General features: G+C 43.0%; 1 protein-coding gene across 1 annotated transcript in view; it reads left to right on the top strand.

The window, feature by feature from the left end:
* The first annotated feature begins 10,256 nt into the window (after positions 1 to 10,256).
* Positions 10,257 to 18,318, top strand: part of LOC126991329 (uncharacterized) — a 35,447-nt gene continuing 27,385 nt past the window's right edge. The window contains exons 1-6 of the mRNA XM_050850106.1: positions 10,257 to 10,399; positions 11,353 to 11,525; positions 12,575 to 12,671; positions 14,442 to 14,634; positions 15,723 to 15,945; positions 16,400 to 16,525. Coding sequence (XP_050706063.1) covers positions 10,397 to 10,399; positions 11,353 to 11,525; positions 12,575 to 12,671; positions 14,442 to 14,634; positions 15,723 to 15,945; positions 16,400 to 16,525 — 815 coding nt within the window. The 5' untranslated portion in view covers positions 10,257 to 10,396. The remainder of the gene's footprint in view (positions 10,400 to 11,352; positions 11,526 to 12,574; positions 12,672 to 14,441; positions 14,635 to 15,722; positions 15,946 to 16,399; positions 16,526 to 18,318) is intronic.

Consider the following 18,318-nt stretch of genomic DNA (forward strand, 5'->3'; position numbering starts at 1 on the left):
TGTAGTAGCTTTATACTTTGCCGTTATATAATTTATTACTAACTGAACTGAACAAATTGACGAACACACATTAATGAAAGGTAAAGTTGAGGGCATACCGGTTATAGCTACGCGTGCCCTCGGTGCTCATCTTCGTCACATACCATATATCACGTTGACAAATACTCCTTTCCCTGAGACACAAACGCCAGACAATACAACACAACACTATCTGTTTTTCTCAGACGCTTCCGCCTCACATATATATCTCCAAAGGCCAAAAGTAGATCAGTCAGGTTCTCAAGAGTGGTATTTTAGGTTCATGGTACAGAGGAAAGGTCAATCTGCCACCAGGGTCATAAAACTACCTCTGGAAACACCCAAAACGCCCAAAGCCTTGTCATAATGTACATTCCATACTTAAATACTTATACCTACTTTTGAGATCCTGTGTACATTCCATACTTAGCCTTCTGGCATTATAATACATGTGTTTTTTGGAGACGAAATGTTTAAAAATACGGCGGCAACACAGCACGACACTTCAGCTCATCCTCAGTAACACACCACAACTGGTCAGCTCAGGTAGGTCACGGTCACAGGCAGGTCTCGGTCACAGGCAGGTCACGTGTCGCCACCACCACGTTGGCTGAAAGACTCAAGGAAAGGAGGGATTCAGTGGCTCGTGTCCTAGGATCGCATCGCTTTAATTGTGTTCGAAAACAGAAGAGAAGAATGAAAGTGAGTTTGAATAGTTCTTTTGAACCGAGACTGAAATTGTGCGTTAGTGAAGAATTAGTTTGTTGTTATTGCTGCTGCTGTTGTTGTTCAGTATGAGGACGAGGAGGAGGAGGAGGAAACATGGAAACATGGAAATGCAGGGAACAGAAAGCCTATTGGCTTATTACGAGGTTGCCCGCTTTGGTGATTTAATCTGCTCGACAGCCACTTGGGGCCTGGGGAGCAGATGAAAGCACCTCGACATTGAGGAGCAGATGAAAAACACCTCGACATTGAGGAGCAGATGAAAAGCACCTCGACATTGAGAAGCAGATGAGAAGCACCTCGATATTGAGGAGCAGATGAAAGCACCTCAATATTCAGTTCACTCCTGACGCAGCGAAGTGACGGTCGATTCTATATATGAAGGAGTTGATGGTATTCGCATTTACTACTTCTGAAGGAAGATTGTTCCAGTGACGGATGACTCGGTTTGAAAAGAAACTCCTTCCGATGTCTGTGTTACATCGACTAGACTGAATAGGTAAACCGTTATTTGTAGTTCTTAGGTTGGTTTGCAGTTCAAAGAATCTGGAGTAATCGACGTTATTGATTTTTTTCAGATACTTGAAGACTTGAATCATATCTCCTCGCAGGCGTCTTTTCTCCAATGTAAAGAGATTGAGTCGCTTGAGTCGTTCCTCGCACGGTTGAGCCCTTAAGGTTGGTATCATCTTCGTGGCGCGTCGTTGAGTCTTTTATAATAAATCAATGTCCTTTCTGTGATTAGGAGACCAAAACTGTACTGCATACTCGAGGTGCGGTCTTACCATGGAATTATACAAGGCTAGCATCACGTCTGGCTTTTTACACTCGAAGTTCCTCGCTCTGAACCCGAGCATAGTGTTGGCTTTGTTGTAGGCTTTTTTACAGTGATTCTCGTGTTTCAGGTCACTGCTGATAGTGACTCCAAGATCCTTTTCCTCCTGCATCGCTTGAAGAGGTTTCCCATTCATAATGTATGTGTGGATACTATTTCTGGACCCAATGTGCATGACTTTGCATTTGTCAACATTAAAGGACATTTGCCATTTTTCTGACCATTCGATAATGTGATTGAGGTCTTTCTGAATGATTTCGCAGTCGGTCTTTGTGAGGGCCTTTCCACCCACCTTGGTGTCATCAACAAATTTCGATATTGTTGAGTTCAGTCCTGATTCGAGGTCGTTAATATATATGCTGAAGATAATGGGTCCCAGCACTGACCCTTGAGGCACTCCACTAGTGACTGGAAGCCAATCGGAAGGCTGTCCGTTTAGTAGTACTCGTTGTTTTCTGCCGGTGAGCCAATCCCTTATCCACGCGATCAGATTGGCTCCAATGTCCGTCGAGTGCAGTTTCTTAAGGAGTCGCTCGTGCGGTACCTTGTCGAAGGGTTTCTGAAAGTCCAGGTATATAACATCACTGGGAATGTGGGCATCCCAGTTCTTATATATACCTTGGAAGAAGTCTAATAAATTTGTTAGGCAGGAGCGCTTGTTTCTGAAGCCATGCTGGGTGTCGGAGATTACATTATTGTGTTCTAAAAACTTGACAAGTTTGTCTCTAATAATCTTTTCGAGTATTTTTCCTGCCACTGATGTCAACCTTATGGGCCTGTAGTTTAATGCGACGCTTTTGTCTCATTTTTTGAAAATCGGTGTCACGTTCTCCATCTTCCAGTCTACCGGAACCTTGTTCAATTGAACAGACTGGTTGAATATGTTAGTGAGTGGCTGAAGTATTTGTTGTTTAAGCTCTTTTAATAACCGTGGTGACAAACCGTCAGGTCCTGTTGACTTGTTCGTGTCGAGTTTGTCCAAATACTTTTTCACTTCTTGGTCGCATATTGTGTCAATTTCCAGGGTCGTGATCTCACTCGGCGGGTCAGGGCTCTCGGGAATGGTTTCGATGTCCTCGACTATGAATACGAATGCGAAGCTACTGTTGAGGATTCTGGCCATCTGTTTACTGTCCTGAGTTACAGATCCAGTCTCGTCTGTCAGGGGACCAATATTGGATTTTACTTTTTTTTCGATTTGATGTATGTGAAGAATTTTTTTGAGTTTGTCTTGATGTCACGCGATATTTGTTTTTCGTAGTTGCGTTTACTACTCCGAATAAGGGTGCGACAAGCTCTGAGGCTGTTTTGGTACTGTGTACGGGCCTCGGCTGTGTCATTTTCTTTCATTAGGTTATAATTCCTTTTTTTTTAATTTTGCCGCCCTTTTTTTTTCTCTGTTCATCCACGGTGGATCCACGGTACCATTTGCTCGCCTGGGTTTCGTAGGCATTGTAGCCTTCTCTACCTGCAAAAGCTTATCTTTAAAGTTGTTCCACACGTTGTCAATTGTATTGTCGGTTAGGTGAAGTTGGTCCCAGGTTGCAGAAGGAAGCAGCTCCCGGGCTAGGTTGAAATTTGCTTTTTTGTAGTCTGGTATCACTGACGGATTGTCTACGAGTTTGTGACTTATGTTGACATTGAAACGGATTAAGTGGTAATCGCAACCATTATTTTTTTCACCAACTTCACAGTCGCGAATGAGGTCGGGGTCGCTTACTAATATCAGATCCAGCAGATTGTTTTCTCTTGTCGGTTGAGTTACAACTTGAGTGAGGAACGAATCCTCCACCATTTCTATAAGCCTGTTACCCTCTTGATCTCCAGTCATCAGTCCCCAGTCAATGTTAGGTCAATTAAAGTCCCTAATTATTATTGCTTCTTTGCTTTGTGTTAAGGAGTGAAGCTCTTTTTACAGGGCAGTGTCGTCGGCTGCCTGTTGTTTTGGAGGCCTGTATACGGTCGCAAGTGTTAGTTTCTTATTATTCGCGGTTATTCCCACATAGACGGAGTCGTAACTCTCTGCGTCCTGTTTGTCTATTTTTATGGCAGGGAGCGTACTTTTTACGTAGCAAATTACTCCTCCTCCTTTCTTTTGCATTCAATTGTTTTGGAAGCTTTCGTACCCGGGAAATGACAGTTCAGATACTAGATGTGCAGAATTGGCCCAAGTCTCTGTGATGGCTACCACATCTGGTTTCTCTGTTGCAATATACGCCCTAATTTCGTCCTTTTTGGGTAATAGACTTTTTTTTTCTTTTTTTTTTTTACAACAAAGGAGGCAGCTCAAGGGCACAAAAAAAAACAATAAAAAAAGCCCGTTAATCGCTGCTCCCATAAAAGAATCAGAAGAGGCGGCAAAAAGCAAGGTTAAACTCGGGAGGAGAGGTGTCCTGATACCCTCCTCTTGAAAGAGTTCAAGTCGTAGGCAGGAGGAAATACAGATGAAGGAAGATTGTTCCAGAGTTTACCAGCGTGAGGGATGAGAGAGTGAAGATGCTGGTTAACTCTTGCATAAGGGGTTTAGACAGTATAGGGATGAGCATGAGTAGAAAGTCGTGTGCAGCGGGGCCGCGGGAGGGGGGGAGGCATGCAGTTAGCAAGTTCAGAAGAGCAGTCAGCGTGGAAATATCGATAGAAGACAGAAAGAGAGGCAACATCGCGGCGGAATTTAAGAGGTAGAAGACTATCAGTAAGAGGAGGAGAGCTGATGAGACGGAGAGCCCTAGCCTCCACTCTGTCCAGAAGAGCTGTGTGGGTGGAGCCCCCCCACACTTGCATACTCCATACGAGGGCGGACAAGGCCCCTTTATATGGATAGCAACTGCGCGGGGGAGAAGAACTGGCGGAGACGATACAGAAAGCCCAACCTCGAAGAAGCTGATTTAGCGAGGGAGGAGATTTGAAGTTTCCAGTTGAGATTTTGAGTTAAGGATAGACCGAGGATGTTTAGTGTTGAAGAAGGAGACAGCTGAGTGTTGTTGAAGAGTAGGGGATAGGTGTTTGGAAGATTGTGTCGAGTTGATAGGTGGAGAAATTGAGTTTTTGAGGCATTGAAGGACACAAGGTTCCTTCTGCCCCAATCGGAAATGATAGCAAGGTCTGAGGTTAAGCGTTCTGCAGCCTCCAGCCTGGAGTTGTGTACTTCTTGTTGAGAGGGTCTTCTATTGAAAGAAGCTGAATAATGCAGAGTGGAGTCGTCGGCGTATGAGTGGACAGGACAGTTTGTTATGGAAAGAAGATCATTGATGAATAACAGGAAGAGAGTGGGTGATAGGACAGAGCCCTGTGGAACGCCACTGTTGATAGGTTTAGGGGAAGAGCAGTGACCGTCTACCACCGCAGAGATAGAACGGCCGGAAAGGAAACTGGAGATAAAGGAACAGAGAGAGGGATAGAATCCGAAAGAGGGCAGTTTAGAATCCAAAGATTTGTGCCAGACTCTATCGAAGGCTTTCGATATGTCTAGCGCAACAGAGAAAGTTTCAACGAAACGGCTAAGAGAGGATGACCAAGAGTCACTTAAGAGAGCAAGAAGATCGCTAGTAGAACGCCCATTGCGGAACCCATACTGGCGATCAGATAGAAGGTTAGAAGTATAAAGGTGCTTATGAATCTTCTGGTTAAGGATTGATTCAAAAGCTTTAGATAGACATGAAAGTTAAGGTATTGGGCGGTAGTTTGAGGGATTGGAGCGGTCACCCTTCTTAGGCACAGGCTGTACAAAGGCATACTTCCAGCAGGAAGGAAAGATATATGTTGATAGGGACAGACGAAAGAGTTTGACCAGGCAGGGTGTCAGCACAGAAGCACAGTTTTTAAGGACAATAGGAGGCACTCCATCAGGTCCATAAGCCTTCTCAGAGTTGAGGCCAGAGAGGGCATAGAAAACATCATTATTAAGCATCTTAATAACAGGCATAAAGGAGTCAGAGGGGGGATGAGTAGGAGGAATATGCCCAGAATCGTCCAAGGTGGAGTTCATACAGAAAGTTTGAGCGAAGAGTTCAGCCTTAGAGACAGATGAGACGCCAGTGCTGCCGTCAGGGTTAAGGAGAGGAGGAAAAGAGGAAGAAGTGAAATTGGAGGAGATATTTTTGGCTAGATGCCAGAAGTCACGGGAAGAATTAGAAGAAGCAAAGTGTTGACATTTTTTATTTATAAAAGAAGTTTTGGTAAGTCGGAGAATAGATTTGGCACGATTCCGGGCTGAAATGTATAGATCAAAGTTAATGGGAGTTCGAAGGCTCTGGAACCTTTTGTGAGCTGCCTCTCTATCTTTAATAGCACGAGAATAAGTATGATTAAACCAAGGCTTTTTAGCATGAGGAGAGAAAGTACGTGGAATGTATGCCTCCATTCCAGAGACAATCACCTTTGTGATGCGCAGAGCACACACAGAGGGGTCTCTCTCCTGGAAGCAGTAATCATTCCACGGGAAATCGGAAAAGTACATCCTCAGGTCGTCCCACCGAACTGAAGCAAAATGCCAGAAGCATCGCCTCCTCGGCGGGTCCAGAGGATGTCCAGGAGCGATAGGACAGGATACAGAAATAAGGTTATGATCGGAGGAGCCCAACGGAGATAACAGTTTGACAGAGTAAGCAGAAGGATAGAGGTAAGGAAGAGGTCTAGAATGTTGGGCCTGTCTCCAAGACGGTCGGGAATACGAGTAGGGTGCTGAACCAACTGCTCTAGGTCGTGGAGGAGAGTAAAGTTGTAGGCTTGTTCACCAGGCTGGTCAGTGAAAGAGGATGGAAGCCAAAGCTGGTAGTGAACATTGAAATCTCCCAAGATGGAGATTTCAGCGAGGGGAGAGTGGGTCAAGATGCGCTCCACTTTAGAGTTCAAATAGTCAAAGAGTTTTACATAGTTGGTAGAGTTAGGTGAGAGATAAACAGCACAGATGTATTTGGTAATAGAATGACAGTGATGTCTTAGCCAGATGTTGGAAAATTCAGAAGAGTCAAGGTCGTGGGCACGAGAGCAAGTGATGTCGTTGCGCACGTAGGCGCAACATCCAGCTTTGGATTGAAATTTAGGATAGAGATAGTAGGAGGGAATAGAGTACAGGTTGCTGTCAGTAGCCTCAGAACCTGTGTTTCGGTGAGGAAGAGAAGGTGAGATTTAGAGGAGGAGAGATGGTGTTCCACAGAATGAAAATTAGAACGGAGACCGCGAATGTTGCAGAAATTGATAAGGAGGAGGTTCGAGGAGTTATCAGGACACCTCTCAAGTCGGCAGCCAGAAGGGGAGTCCTCCCTGGGGGAATTTGTGGTCCCCCCCAGGCGGGGACTCCGAGGCAGTTATTTTTTTCGCCATGTTGAATTTTGAATTTTGGGAAAAGGTGTGTGTGTTGTGTGAATGTAGTGTGGTGTAGAAAGAGAGAGGAACTGTCTTTAGAGAGCATACTGAACTGCTCTCTGGTGTTGATGAGACAAAAGGGAAACGGTTAGTGAGGACATGGGAAGGGTCTTTGAAGGGCTTCAGCACCCTCCTCGCTTCCCATATATCCTCACCGGGAGTAGCTCACGCCCGTTCGGTAGGTGTGTTCCTACCTACTCCTACTACTGCGTGCATTTGTGTACAAAATGGAAATGTGGCTCCTGGTTTTGCCGCGTCGTGTTGAATGAGTTCGCTTGTCAGGGGCGTCGTTGGTTGCAGTTTCTTGCAAGCCGCATCGACGCTAAGGTTCGGCTGATCAAGGGTTGCCTTGGCCTTGCCCTCACCTGCAGTTTTTTTAATAGCTTTTCGAGAAGCTTTCAACTGTCTCGTTCAGGAGCCTTCCAAGCCGGGCCGAACAAACCTCGTTCAGGTGGAGTCCGTCCTCCGAAAACAAATCTGGGCGCTGATTGAAGTGATGCCACGCCTTCGTGAACGCTACGCCTTCATCGTTACATAACTGCTTTAGACTAGTGTTGACGCCGTACGCTTTACTGTTAAATCCGGCGAACGTATTGACTCGGTAGAATCCCAGAGACGTTGATGTGATGGTTCTTGGTCTTGTATTTCCGAATGACTTGACGGTATTTTGCTGACAGGTCCTGAGATTGGGTTGACTGAAGGTCGTTGGTTCCCGCATGGATCAGATACACTGTGTCCTCCTTCGCATTTATTGAAACTGCATCGACCGCTGATTCAATAATAATAGTTTAGTCAGACTCCACTTGGAATATGCGGTACAGTTTTGGTCGCCTCACCATGCAAAGGACATTGCTAAATTAGAAAGTGTTCAGCGTCGGACAACAAAAATGATCTCTTCCTTGCGCAACAAATCCTACGAAGAAAGGCTTTCCACCCTTAACATGTTCTTACTTGAGAAACGTCGCCTCCGAGGAAAATTGATCGAATGTTTTAAAATACTTAATGGTTTCACTAATGTAGACAGAACAGAATTGTTTATGATCGATGACACTTTGCGAACGAGGAACAATGGCATAAAACTCAAATGTAGACAAGTAAATTCAGACTGCACCAAATTTTTCTTCACCAACGTTGTAGTGCGAAAATGGAATAAGCTCCCACCGTCAGTGGTCCAGTGTAACACGATTGACTCCTTTGAAAACAAGCTCGACCGTCACTTCCTTGAACTTAATATTAACTAAAGTAGAAAAGCAACATTTTGGAGCCATCTGATTAGTGTAGATTCACTTAGGTTTAAGGACAGACCACCTAGTCTGGACCATGGGGTCTGTGTGGTCTGATTTTCTATGTAAATCTATGTAAAAAATCTCTCTCTCTCTCTCTCTCTCTCTCTCTCTCTCTCTCTCTCTCTCTCTCTCTCTCTCTCTCTCTCGTTATGGGGTTGCAGGTACTTTCAAGGGTAGTTTTTTTTCAACCTAGCTTGTGATAGTTTGGCAAGGCAATTTAGGCAATTTAGCATTAGTTAGACCTCATCTTGACTATGCGGTTCAGCTCTGGTCACCTTACTATACTAGAATGGATATCAAAATGTTAGAATCGGTGCAGAGAAGGATGACTAAGATGATTCAGGGGTTGAAAAACTTGCCATACGAGGAAAGACTCAAACAGTTAAACTTGATTTCTCTGGAAAGACGAAAGGTGCGTGGAGACATGAACGAGGTTTATAAATAGATGAAGGCCTTTAATAAGGGGGATCTTCGTAAGGTTTTGTTTGTAAGAGAGCCGAGTAGGACACGAAGTAATGGGTTTAAACCGGATAGATTCAGATTCAACAGGGACATAGGCAAAAATTGGTTTACTAACAGAGTGGTGGATGAGTGGAATAGGCTTAGCAGTCACGTGGTGAGTGCCAATACAATTGTCACATTCAAAAATAGATTAGATAAATTAATGGACAGCGATATTAGGTGGGGTTAGATACACCGGAGCTTAGGTTCAAAGGAGCTGCCTCGTATAGGCCTACCGGCCTCTTGCAGACCCCTACGTACTTATGTTCTTATGTTCAAGCCTTAGGAAATAGTACTGTTTGTTAAGAACATACCCACATTAGACAAGGCTATCGTAGATGTTGTTGAGGCATTTCCATGGGTAGTTTTACGAGCTTAATAGTAGTTTGACCTCTGCACCGTGGACATGAAAAAAACACCAATGAGAACCCGACTAACTTAATTTGTGGCCTTTGAAAATTGTTGTTTTTGGAGCCGAAAGTGTCTGAGAACCAAACCTTACCACCACACATAAGATAAGACTTTCGTAGAGGTTGTATAAGCACTTCCATGGGTAGTGTTATGAGCATAGTGATAGTCTGACCACCCTTATGCATCGTGATCGTGAAAGAGCACTCACCACAGCCCGACTAACCTCCCTTTGTGAACTTTGGAAAGAGGAAACACTTGTTGTCACCAATTAAACACACCATTTTCTTTCTCGTTTCCTTCGCCCTCATTTCTTCATTCTGCCCTGTAACTCACCTTGTCCTCTTTCTCCTCTTCCACTCTCATAACACACTAATATCTTGTCTTCCTATTCATCAGACTGCGAGTCACTATATATATATATATATATATATATATATATATATATATATATATATATATATATATATATATATATATATATATATATATATATATATATATATATATATATATATATCCTATTATTATAAACATTAACATATTGAAACTGCATCACCATAGAGCCATTATTGTAAATATTAGCGCATATGAACTTCTGTAAATAATCAATCACCGTATGTAAAAACGTGTATATTCTCGAGAATAAATTTGCTTATAAATGGAGTCACCACCGGGTTATCAGTCGTATCTCTGAACCTACACAGACGGCCTTAACGAATCACACGGCGTTATACCAGCTATAACGTAGCTGTCTAGAAAACACACAAACAGAAATGTTTGGCTTTCTCAGTAGCGGCCTAAGCTGCCGCTACACATTCATTCAAAAGGAGAGTACCGAGACACCTCTGCACCTGAAATTGATCTTGTTTTTTACCTTTTATTCGCTCTTCTTTATTTTTTGTACGAAGCAAAATATAGAGGGCTTTTTAATTTTGTTGTTGCTGTTCGTGTTTTTGCCCTTGAATTGCCTCCTCTGCTGTACAAAAAATAAAATAAAAAGGGAATATATTGTTGTGAGACCCGAATGCGTCTCAGAATACGGGGCATACTAGATGTGATTACTGATTAGTTCTGACAGTTTAGCTTTTTAAGGGAGGGCGAGATTGGACGTGTGGCAGTGCAGCACCCGAGGCCGTGGCGTGAGGAGGAAGCGGATAGCTGCTGCGTCTCATAAGTGGTGCCGAGAAGACAGTGCGTTTGTGTTAGTGTGTGTGTGTGTGTTTGTGTGTCAGGTGTTTACGCCGACGTGGAAAACATGGTAAGAGGAACTTGTACACACACACACACACACACACACACACACACACACACACACACACACACATAAAATAAAATTGAAGGAAAAGCTGGACAAATATAGTGGGAGACAGGACTGACCGAGCTTGAGTTCAGGTCCTGTATACTACAAATAGGTAAACACACACACACACACACACACACACACACACACACACACACACACACACACACACACACACACACACACACATTGTTTTTTTTTTGTTTTTTTTATATTTTACGATCTTTCTTTTTATTTTTGAAGTTTCGCATATCTTATCTTCTTATCAAATAATTTTTTCCGCTCTTGCAACATTGATCTATACTTTGACCTTCTGTTGTTGTCGTTTTTTTTTCTGAGTGAAGCGAAGAACTGATGGAGAATATTAAAAAGTCACATTTACTCTCTCTCTCTCTCTCTCTCTCTCTCTCTCTCTCTCTCTCTCTCTCTCTCTCTCTCTCTCTATATATAAATATCTCTATATATATATATATAAATATATATATCTATATATATATATATATATATAAATTTATATATATATATATATATATATATATATATATATATATATATATATATATATATATATATTTTCTCTCTACCAACCTCTACCTATCTCTTATCTCTATTACCTCTATCTATCTATCTATCTTTCGCTCACCACGACTGGTGGGTAAGAAGATCCTGCCCTCTCTACCTCTCTGTCTATATTTATCAAGCTCTCTTTATCAATTTATTTATATATAACTCTCTATCTACTTTTTTTTATCGATTTCTCTATCAGTCTAACTTTCTCTCTCGCCCCGGCAGGAGGAAGAGCAGATCCTGCTCTCTCTACCTCTCTCGCTCAAGCTCTCTCTATCTATCCCTATCTATATCTATCTAACTCTTTATCGATCTATCTATCCATCTCTCTCTCGCTCATACAGGAGGAAGAGAAGGTCCTGCCCGTCATCGACCTGAGCCTGGCCAAGGGTCACACGCGGGCCGGCCTGGTGAAGGAGCTGCACGAGGCGCTCACCACCGTGGGCTTCATCTACCTCAAGAACGTGGACGGCTACGACGAGGAGGCGCTGCTGCGACACTCCAAGTGGTTCTTCAGGTGTCGAGGCGGGGGGTTGTGTCTGTGTGGGTCTCCTTCTTTTTCTTCTTCTTCTTCTTTATCTTCCTTACGAGCATATTATTTATCCTATTTTCTCTCCTGTACCTTAATTCTGTTTTTTTTTCTCTTCCTCCTTTCCACTTTTTCTCCTTTCGTTTGTCCTTTCCTTTCCTTCCCTCGCCCTTCATCCTCTCTTTTCTTTCCCGTTCCTTTCATCCCAGCATCATCATCTTCTTCCTCTTCTTCTTCTTCTTCTTTTTCTTCTTCTTCTTTTTCTTTTTCTCTTTCTTCTTCTTCTTCTTCTTCTTCTTCTCCTTCTTCTTCTTCTTCCTCTTCTTCTTCTTCGTGGTTCCCTATCTGTCTTCGTCTTCTTTTTTGTCGTTTTTCATGCGTGGGTCTATTTTTGTTTTCGTCTTCTTTGTCCTCCTTCGTGTGGGTCTCCGCGTCTCTTCGTATTTGTATTTCTTTGTCCCTAATCCATGTTTATCGTTCTGGGTCTCCGTTCCTTTGTATTCGTCGCTATTCCGTGTCTTTATCGTTGTCCCTGCTTCTCCACTTGACTCTGTGGATCTTTATTTGAGACTACCCGTTGAAATGCCCGCAGCTCCTACGAAAGCTTTGTCAAATGTGTGTGTGGTCTTGGACATCGAAGTGTTTGAGATCGGTGGGTCTGTTCACGCGTCTCGGAATCAACGTTACCCGATTGTCGTACTCAGTCTCTCATATTCCCCGATTTCAACCACAAAAGCTGCCTCATGTGCCCCAATAACTGGCTTTTTGTGTTGTTATCGTTGAAAAGGTTAATTATTCTTGTTTCCTGGTGATATTTAAAGGGTGAGAAGCCGGGATACGTGATGCTCCGAGTACGATAATCTGGCAACGGTGGTCTCGGTTTCTGTCCGTCTCTTCCTCTCAAGTTAATATCTACTTGTTCCGTCTCTCATCTAGCTGCACCATGTCCCTTATCTATCCATCCACTGCCTCTTCTCTTCCTCTCTTTTCCCCTGTCTCTTCTATAACCATCTCTTCTCCACTCCTCCCTCCGCCAGCCTGCCGATGGAGCAGAGGATGGCCATCTCCAAGAAGTCTTTCAACCCTAAGTGCAGCAACGAGTACCGCGGATACTTTCCTGTCATCCCCGGCGCCGTGTTCCACAAGGAAGGTGAGGACTGAGGGATGACTGGGGGACTTAGAGGACTTGGCAGAATGAGGGATGACTTGGGAGTTTGGCACAGAACTTGAAGACCTGCTAGAGCGTGGTGAATGACTCGAGAAATTATTAAAACTTGATGACTGACAGAATTTGAGGATTTACGAAAACTTGAGAACTTACTAGAACATGAAGGATGACTTTGGGAATTTGGCACAGAACTTGAAGACCTGCTAGAATGTGAGGAATGACTCGATAAATTGTTTGAACTTGATGACTGATAGAATTTGAGGAGTTATAAGAACTTGAGGGCTTTAAGAACTTGAAAACTCACTAAAACTTGAGGGATTACTTCTGAGCTTGGCATAAAACTTGAGAACGATAGAACGTGAGGGATGACCTCGAAACTTGGCATAGACCTTGAGGATATATAAGAACTTGATGTCTTATAGAGAAAGAAGGGAGATCAAGTGCGGGTCTGGAGTAACTTTCGGAGTAATTTCATCTGTTACTTCTTCTTTGTGGTTTGTCGGTCTCGTTGTTGCATTGCGTGTCGACCGAACCGATCAGTGAGATCATCTGTTTGTTCCGATGGCTGTTATGATACACGGTTACGAGTTCCCTTCTCGCGACCATACAAGATAATGCTGTGACCTAACCAATCAGCAAGCTACTCTGGATTCGGTCTCTGTTTCTAGTTCCAGGTGCGTGACAAAATAAAAACGATTCTGAATGATAAGTGACGCAAATGACTCGAAGCTGTAATGAGGTACAATGACACGACATGCAGTAAGTACGTTATCAAGAGGGTTATACTCTCTTTATATAGAAACAAATTATGCACGTTGATAAATTTGAATAATATTGACGAAACACGACACGAACGAGAATATTCATCTGTCTGTCTGTCTGTCTGTAATCAGTCGATTGATCAGTGAGCTATTTACCCAGATGATGGTGGTGGTGGTGGTGGTGATAGTGGTGGTTATGAAGATAGTGAATTGAAGGTGAAACGAATGTAAGAATAGTGATGAGGAACTTAAATTCGCCTGCACCACCACCATCATCACCACCACCACCACCCCGCACCACCACCACCACACACCACCCTACCACCACAACCACCGCGTCCTCTCCTTCCTAGCCTTCGAGATCGGGCCGAAGCAGGGGAAGCCGAAGGAGGGACTCATATCGCTGGAGGAGAAGTTCATCATCGAGGACAACCAATGGCCTCTAGAGTCTAGAGGAATCCGAGGAGGGCAGGAACTTCAGGGTGAGGGGATAGGATGTTAGATTCTCTTTTTCTTTTTTTTTCTATCTTTTTATATATATATTTTTTTTATTTACTTTATTTTTAATTGTTTGTTTTTCTTTCGTTTTTTCTCTCTTTCTGTCTTTCTTTTCCTTTCTTTCAACCTTTCAATTATTTTTTCAACCTTTCTGTTTTTCTTTCGTTCTTTCGTATATTTTTTTTATCTTTTTTATATTTTCTTTGTTTTTTTTGTGTTTTTCTTTTTCTTTTTCTTCCTTTTTTTTCTTTTTATTTGTTTGTTTTTCTTTCGTTTTTCTCTCTTTTTGTCTTTCTTTTTCTTTCTTTCAATCTTTCAATCCTTTTACCAACCTCTCTTTTTTTCTTTCTTTCTTTCGTTCTGGCTATCTTTCCTTCCTTCTTCTTGCCTTTCTTTACTTATCTACTACTAATCAACACTATATTCATCTACATCTACCTCTCATCTTTACCATTCCTCCACCTCTCTTTCTGTCAGACATGGATGGAGGTCTACCACGAGAAGATGACCGAGGCTTCGCGGGAGCTGCTGAGCCTGATCGCGGAAGGTTACGGAGCACCCAGCGACTTCTACGCCGACATCTTCAGGGATCCGCATCTCTCCACGCTCCGGCTCATCCGCTACCCGGCCAGACCCAACCCGACATATGAAGCCCGTGACGGTGACGCGGGTAAGTGATGGTGTGTCTTGTAAGGTCATCATCTGTATCACCTTTTTAAGTTATCGCCATCTTTCATTGCCTTCTCTGAGTCTAAAAGCAAAAGTAACTGATATGGTCTATTCCCGGCCTCTTAAGACTCCTTTCTTCCAGGTAAATTGATGGTCTTGCTATGCGTTATCATCTTTATCACCTTCCACGTTATCGTCATTTTACATTGCCTTCTCTGAGTCTAAAAGGAGAAGTAACTGATATGTTCTATTCACGGCCTCTTCAAACGCCTTTCTTCCGGGTAAATTGATGGTCTTGCTATACGTTATTCTATCATCTTCTTTATCACCTTTCACGTTTTTGTCATCTTACTTTGCATTATATGGGTCTTCAAGAAAAAATATCTGACATGTTCTAGTCTCGGCCTCTTCAAACGCCTTTCTTCCGGGTAAATTGATGGTCTTGCTATACGTTATCATCTTCATCACCTTTCAATTATCGTCATCTTACATTGCATTCTCTGGGTCTAAAAGCAAATTGATATGTTCTATTCACGGCCTCTTCAAACGCCTTTCTTCCGGGTAAATTGATGGTCTTGCAATACGTTATCATCTTCATCACCTTTCAATTATCGTCATCTTACATTGCATTCTCTATGTCCTCAAGCAAAACTAGCTGACATATTCTTTTCACGTCTTCTTCAAACTCCTTTCTTCCGGGTAAATTGAAGGTCTCGCCACGTTATCATCTCCTTCCTCATCTCTTCTTAGTCTAAAAACAAGGAACTGAGAGATCGCAAAAATACCTGCTTGAGACACCTTTTCTCTTTCTTCCTCCCTCTCACAGTAATCCAAGCAGCCAAACAGACATATTAAGCCATGAGCAAAGATATTTTATCACTTTTTCTGAGCCTTAAAGCAAAAGACCATCAAAACATTAAACACACCTTCTGCCATCTTTCTTCCTCCATCGTTATAGTGATACAGTCAGCGAGGCACCAAAGTTCCGTCATGCAGTAAGTTTTCGTCACCTATTCTATCTCCAAAACCAAAAGAAACACGCACTCGAACCACATCTCCTTTTCACACACTTTCCCTCCTCCCCTACAGTGATCCAGACGGCCGAACACCAGGACACCACGAAGGTCACGCTGCTGGCCACCTTTGCCGAGTACCCGGGGCTGCAGGTTCGCTGGTGGAAGGACGACTCCATCATCGACGTGACGCACAAACCCGGCCACCTCGTCATGAACATCGGCCAGCTGCTCTCCTACACCAGCGGCGGGGCTCTCAAGGCTACCAAACACCGCGTGATCGACTGCTGTGGTGATAGGTGAGCCTGGTGGTGGTGGCGGTGGTGGTAGGCTATATTAGGTTGTACTAGGCTGGTTTGGTAAGGTTGTTGCTGTTGTTGGTGGTGGAATAGGTGTGTGTAGGTTGGTTGGGTTAGGTTGGATAGGTAATTTTATTTGTTGTTGTTGGAATAGTAGATAGGTTAGATTAGGTTAAGTTAAGTTGGATAGGTTAGGATGGATAGACTAGGCTAGATACGTAAGAATATGACCCTTTGAAAGATTTTGGAGGTCAGGGTTCGTGAAAGTATATGTGTGTTGGGTTTGGTAACACTGCACCACTAACCTAACCTAACCATCACCAACACAAACTCGCCATTCCCACACAGCCTTTCCTTCCTCCTCCCACAGGCACTATCTATTCTAAGCCTAAGAGCAAAAGGAACTCAAACGGCAAACAACATCTCCAAACCTCTCTCACCTTTCCCTTGGCAGGCTGTCCGTCCCATTCTTCCTGGAGCCACGGTTCCACGCCAACGTGAACGTGGTCCTGCCAGGGTGCGAGCAGAGGGAAAGTCAGCCCAAGTACTACGGCCACTGGCTCTTGGAGGGGATCAGAAAGTGGGCCGAATACAAGGATATCTGCAGGCGAATCGAAACACAGACCGCGAAGACACTGTATGAGGGAGAAGAAGATGAGGATGAAGTGATGATGTGGACGAAATAGATAGGAGGAAGGGGAAGAGGAGCAAGAGGATAAGTGATGATGATGCAAGGATAGGGACGATGCTGCAAGGAGGAAGAGGGGGATATTTGGTGATGGAGAGGATATAAGGAAAGAGAAGAAGAGGAAGAGTAAAAAGATAAGGTTTTAGTTCAATGAGAGGTAATAGCAGGGAGTAGATTCGAGAAAGAGGATGAGAAATTGTGAAGAGGGAAGAGGAAGAGCAGCAAGAGGAGGAGGAGGGGAATACTGTGTTAATAGAGATGATATGATACAATAAAGAGGAATTACATAGGTGTTGCGAGCAGAGGAGGAGGTGGAATTAGAAGCAATGTAAGAAGCGCATTCGATAAACAGGTAGAGAGCAGAGACAGGTGAATAAATATGAGGAAGAAGATAACAACAGAGAATATATAAGGAGAGAGACAGCAATGGAGGAAAAAAGAGGAAGGGAGTGTGAAGGTAGAAGTGTGAGGTGAAATGTAAAAAAAAAAACATTACCACCACCACTAATAATAATAATAATAATAATAATAATAATGATAATAATAATAATAAGAGTGTATTGTCATTCTTGAGCTAGGTATTTCCAGGTAAGCAATCAGATAAATAAGATTAAGATAAAGATGATGAAATGACAGGTGAGAATGATGATGATGGTGACGAAGATGAAACAGATGATTTTGATATCGTAACAAGTGGTGATGATGATGATGAAGTTTATGTAATTATTTTAACATGTGTGGGAAGATAAAAAAAAAATAAACTGTATAACTTTGAAGATAAAATGTGGGAGAAAAGAGTTACGTTGTGAGGAAGACTCTCTCTCTCTCTCTCTCTCTCTCTCTCTCTCTCTCTCTCTCTCTCTCAACCACTGCCTACTACTCTCTTGGAATCAATTATTTTCAATCCTGTTCCTTGCACTTATTCGAGCATTTTTGACATTCATTTTGTTCAAAGGGCGCACACACACACACACACACACACACACACACACACACACACACACACACACACACACACACACACACACATTCCATTTGTCAAGCACTTGTCCATCAACGGGTTCTCCCATACACAAACATGACGTCACGATTATCTGGAATGCGCAACACCATCTGCCTCCTCCTCCTCCTCCTCCTCCTCCTCCTCCTCCTCCTCCTCCCCTTCCTCCTTCGCCTCCATCTTTTCCTATTTCGCGTCCTCCTCCTTCTCCTCTTCCCCTCCTTCCCTCGGTACGAAATGAATGGCCAACAACTTTCTGCAGTAAGTAAAGAAAAGGATCTTGGTATCACTATTTCAAGCGATTTAAAGCCCGGTCAGCATTGTTCAGAGGTAGTTAAAACTGCAAACAAATTGGTTGGCTTCATCGGACGAGTCTTTAATAATAAATCGGAAAAAGTAAAATTGAAATTGTATAATTCGTTGGTTCGACCCCGTCTAGAGTACTGTGTACAGTTTTGGTCTCCTTATTACAGAAAAGACAGAAAAGTTGGAACGGGTCCAACGAAGAGTAACAAAGATGATTCCTAGGTTGAGAAATTTATCATATGAACAAAGGCTTAAAGAAGTAAATTTATTCAGCCTGTCAAAACGAAGAATGCGAGGCGATCTAATAGAAGTGTTTAAAATGTTTAAAGGATTCAATGATATTAATGCGGAAGATTACTTTACAATTGATCGATCAAAT

Source organism: Eriocheir sinensis, unplaced genomic scaffold, assembly GCF_024679095.1.
Source record: "Eriocheir sinensis breed Jianghai 21 unplaced genomic scaffold, ASM2467909v1 Scaffold26, whole genome shotgun sequence".
Taxonomy (NCBI): domain Eukaryota; kingdom Metazoa; phylum Arthropoda; class Malacostraca; order Decapoda; family Varunidae; genus Eriocheir; species Eriocheir sinensis.